Source organism: Myotis brandtii, unplaced genomic scaffold (assembly GCF_000412655.1).
Source record: "Myotis brandtii unplaced genomic scaffold, ASM41265v1 scaffold293, whole genome shotgun sequence".
Classification (NCBI taxonomy): Eukaryota; Metazoa; Chordata; class Mammalia; order Chiroptera; family Vespertilionidae; genus Myotis; species Myotis brandtii.
This window is the reverse complement of record NW_005361201.1, coordinates 1,235,991-1,238,840: the sequence shown is the minus strand read 5'-3', so window position 1 is coordinate 1,238,840 and position 2,850 is coordinate 1,235,991. Positions and strand designations below refer to the sequence as shown.

The window sequence follows — 2,850 nt, the reverse complement described above, 5'->3', positions numbered from 1 at the left end:
AGAGCTGAGGTGAAACACACAAAGCCCCTTGAACAGAGCCTGGACCTTAGTTAGCAGTGGGGACTGTGACTGTTGGTGCACGAGGCAGACTGCTACTGTGGGAAACACTCCATAAGGATGCCCCAAACTGTGCATGAGTCCAGCTCTGCACCCAACTGGCTAAGCACCTTTAAGCAAGTTGCTTCACCTCTTTTCCACATCTGAAAGGCAAGACCATTAATACCCATCCTACCAGCTCCCCAGGCTCTTATGTAGGCCTAGTCCTTGTTTATGCACAAAGCACCACATACGAGGTCCCATCTGCACAATACAGCATGCGAAACACACAAAGCCCCTTGAACAGAGCCTGGACCTTAGCTGTGGGGACTGTGACTGTTAGTGCACGAGGCAGACTGCTACCGTGGGAAACACTCCATAAGGATGCCCCAAACTGTGCATGAGTCCAGCTCTGCACCCAACTGGCTAAGCACCTTTAAGCAAGTTGCTTCACCTCTTTTCCACATCTGAAAGGCAAGACCATTAATACCCATCCTACCAGCTCCCCAGGCTCTTATGTAGGCCTAGTCCTTGTTTATGCACAAAGCACCACATACGAGGTCCCATCTGCACAATACAGCATGCGGTCCTTACAGTTAAAATGGTTGGAGTCACAAATGCCCAGCAGACTTTCCAGAAAATGTTTGGCTGGAATCCGATCATCATCTCTATGTCTTCGCAGAATCTCTGCAAGCCTGCAAACAGACAGGTGGAGGCCGAGCATGAGGTACGGTGGCAGTAAGGGGGAGGGGCAGCGCTAGAGCCCCTCCCTTGGGTGCCCTTGGCCAGGGACAGCCCCAGCCTGGTGTCAACATGATCCCTATTATGTAGGAAACTATCAGACAAATGTTGCTGGAACGCAAGGGACTGTGGCTTCTTGATCACTGATCAACTGAAGCAACATGCAGAGGAGACACTGGTCTCATGGCCACACATAACCCCCATCCCCACACACTCTTGGTTTAGGAAGGCTTCTACACCACTCCTTGAAAGAAAAAGCCATCGAGAATGTTTTCAAATCGAGCAATTTCTTGCATTATTTCCTGAGCTCATCAGAAACAGGTTTCTCAGACCTGTGGGCTCGCTGAGCTGAAGGGTCCTGAATGACTATGAAGCTCCCTTACAGTCAGCCGTTCTAACAAGTGGACCGGCAGCCTCAGCTTCATTCTTCTCAGTCCTTCATCCTCTGGGTCATTTATGTGGAAAGTGTCACCTCTGCTGTCCCCCCTGCAAAGCTCAGGCTTCTTCCCCGAGACCTCGACCACATGCTCCTCCTGCTTCCGAGCTCGTCCAGCCCCCTTGGATTTCTGGGTCCTTAATCCCTAACGAATGGGGAATTTAGACTCTGGGGGCTCCTCTCCAGCCTTCACTCACCATCTCTCACCCTTTGCTACCACCTCCCTGTGTACCACCTGCACCAGCTGCCTCCCCCTGACCAGAGCCCCCAGCTCCCAGCCCAGACTCCTCCTTCTGGTCCTGTGTCCTCGGCGCCTGCTCTCTGCTACAAGAAAGGGGAGAATGATGCAATATGAGAAGACAATCTCTTGCTGGAGTAGAAAGCAGAGATGTGGTATTCCTTCAGGGAACAGAACAGTTCATTATGTTATGGCAAAAAGTCCAACGGAGCCACCACAGACAAAATAATGGATCCTGAGACTGGTACTGGCCCTCAGGTCCATGCCAAGCTCAGACCCAGAATGCTGCCAAGCCCATGGCCTGTGCTGAGAACAGTGTGGGGGCTCACCGAAGGCCTTTCCAACTCACTCTAACAGTTCTCAGGTCGCAGTGAGCTGCCTGCTCTACTTCAAGGTCAACTACAATGCTGCAGAGGGAAGCACCTGACCAGCAGCTAGGGACCAGAGTTGAACACTGTTCTGCCTCTAACTCCCTGTGAAGCCTTAGGGACAGCATTCCCCTTTCTGAGCTTTGCTAAGGGGACTGGACCCCAGAAACTCTTAGGGCCCTTCCAGGGAAGTCAGTCCATGGTGAGGAGAGGTTCCAAGTTTCTTCTTTGTGTCCACAAGCAAGAAGTGTATGCTTTGAGCAGCAGTCCTGCCCATCTGTGGATGGTAGTTTGTGTATGTCCTTTAATGCTATTAATACCTTCATTGAATGGCCTCCTTATGCTAGAACAGTGGTTCCCAACATGGGGCACATGCCTCACAGGGGGGCAATTTGTTTTTTAAGGGGGGCAATTCAAGAATGAGTTATTAACAGTGCATTTTTGCATTTCTTATCATTCTTATGGTTTTAGGGGCCTCATATGCAGTATATAAATATATATTGTGATATATTTATGCATTTAAGTTCTCTATGTTTTGAAACTTTATTTGCTATTTTTTCATATCATTTCATATTATTATTATTATTATTTTAACAATTTCTTAGTGATTTCTTCCTCAGTACTTCAACTGTCCTTTCGTTCTTTTATGTTTCTCTTTCATGGATACCATGTTCTTTGGAAGCTTGTTTAGAGCAAGGTAGGGGCCTTTTAGGCTTTCTCCACATGAATAGGAGTTCACTTTTTAAATAAGAATTATATGTCATGGGTGGGGGAGCATCAGGATTTTAGAGATGCTTAAGTGGGGCGTCACCAAAAAAAGGTTGGGAACCACTGTGCTAGACCCTCTGGGCATACGGGAGGGGTGAGAACCAAAGGAGTAGAAGTTAAAGCTGTTTCTCTATTAACTCTGCCTCACAGAGGTCCTGAGACAAGCTTGGAATAAAGATGCTGCTCTCCTACATCTCTTAGGTAGCAGCAAGTAAGCCCTTTCACTGTCTTATTAAATACTAGAGGCCCAGTGCACAAAATTC

General features: G+C 48.3%; 1 protein-coding gene across 2 annotated transcripts in view; it reads right to left on the bottom strand.

Annotated features, from left to right (window-relative positions):
* Positions 1 to 2,850, bottom strand: part of SLC6A5 (solute carrier family 6 (neurotransmitter transporter), member 5) — a 47,963-nt gene that overhangs the window by 11,029 nt on the left and 34,084 nt on the right. For both annotated transcript variants that reach the window (XM_014542239.1, XM_005869403.2), the window contains exon 14: positions 631 to 731. In XM_014542239.1, coding sequence (XP_014397725.1) covers positions 631 to 731 — 101 coding nt within the window. The remainder of the gene's footprint in view (positions 1 to 630; positions 732 to 2,850) is intronic.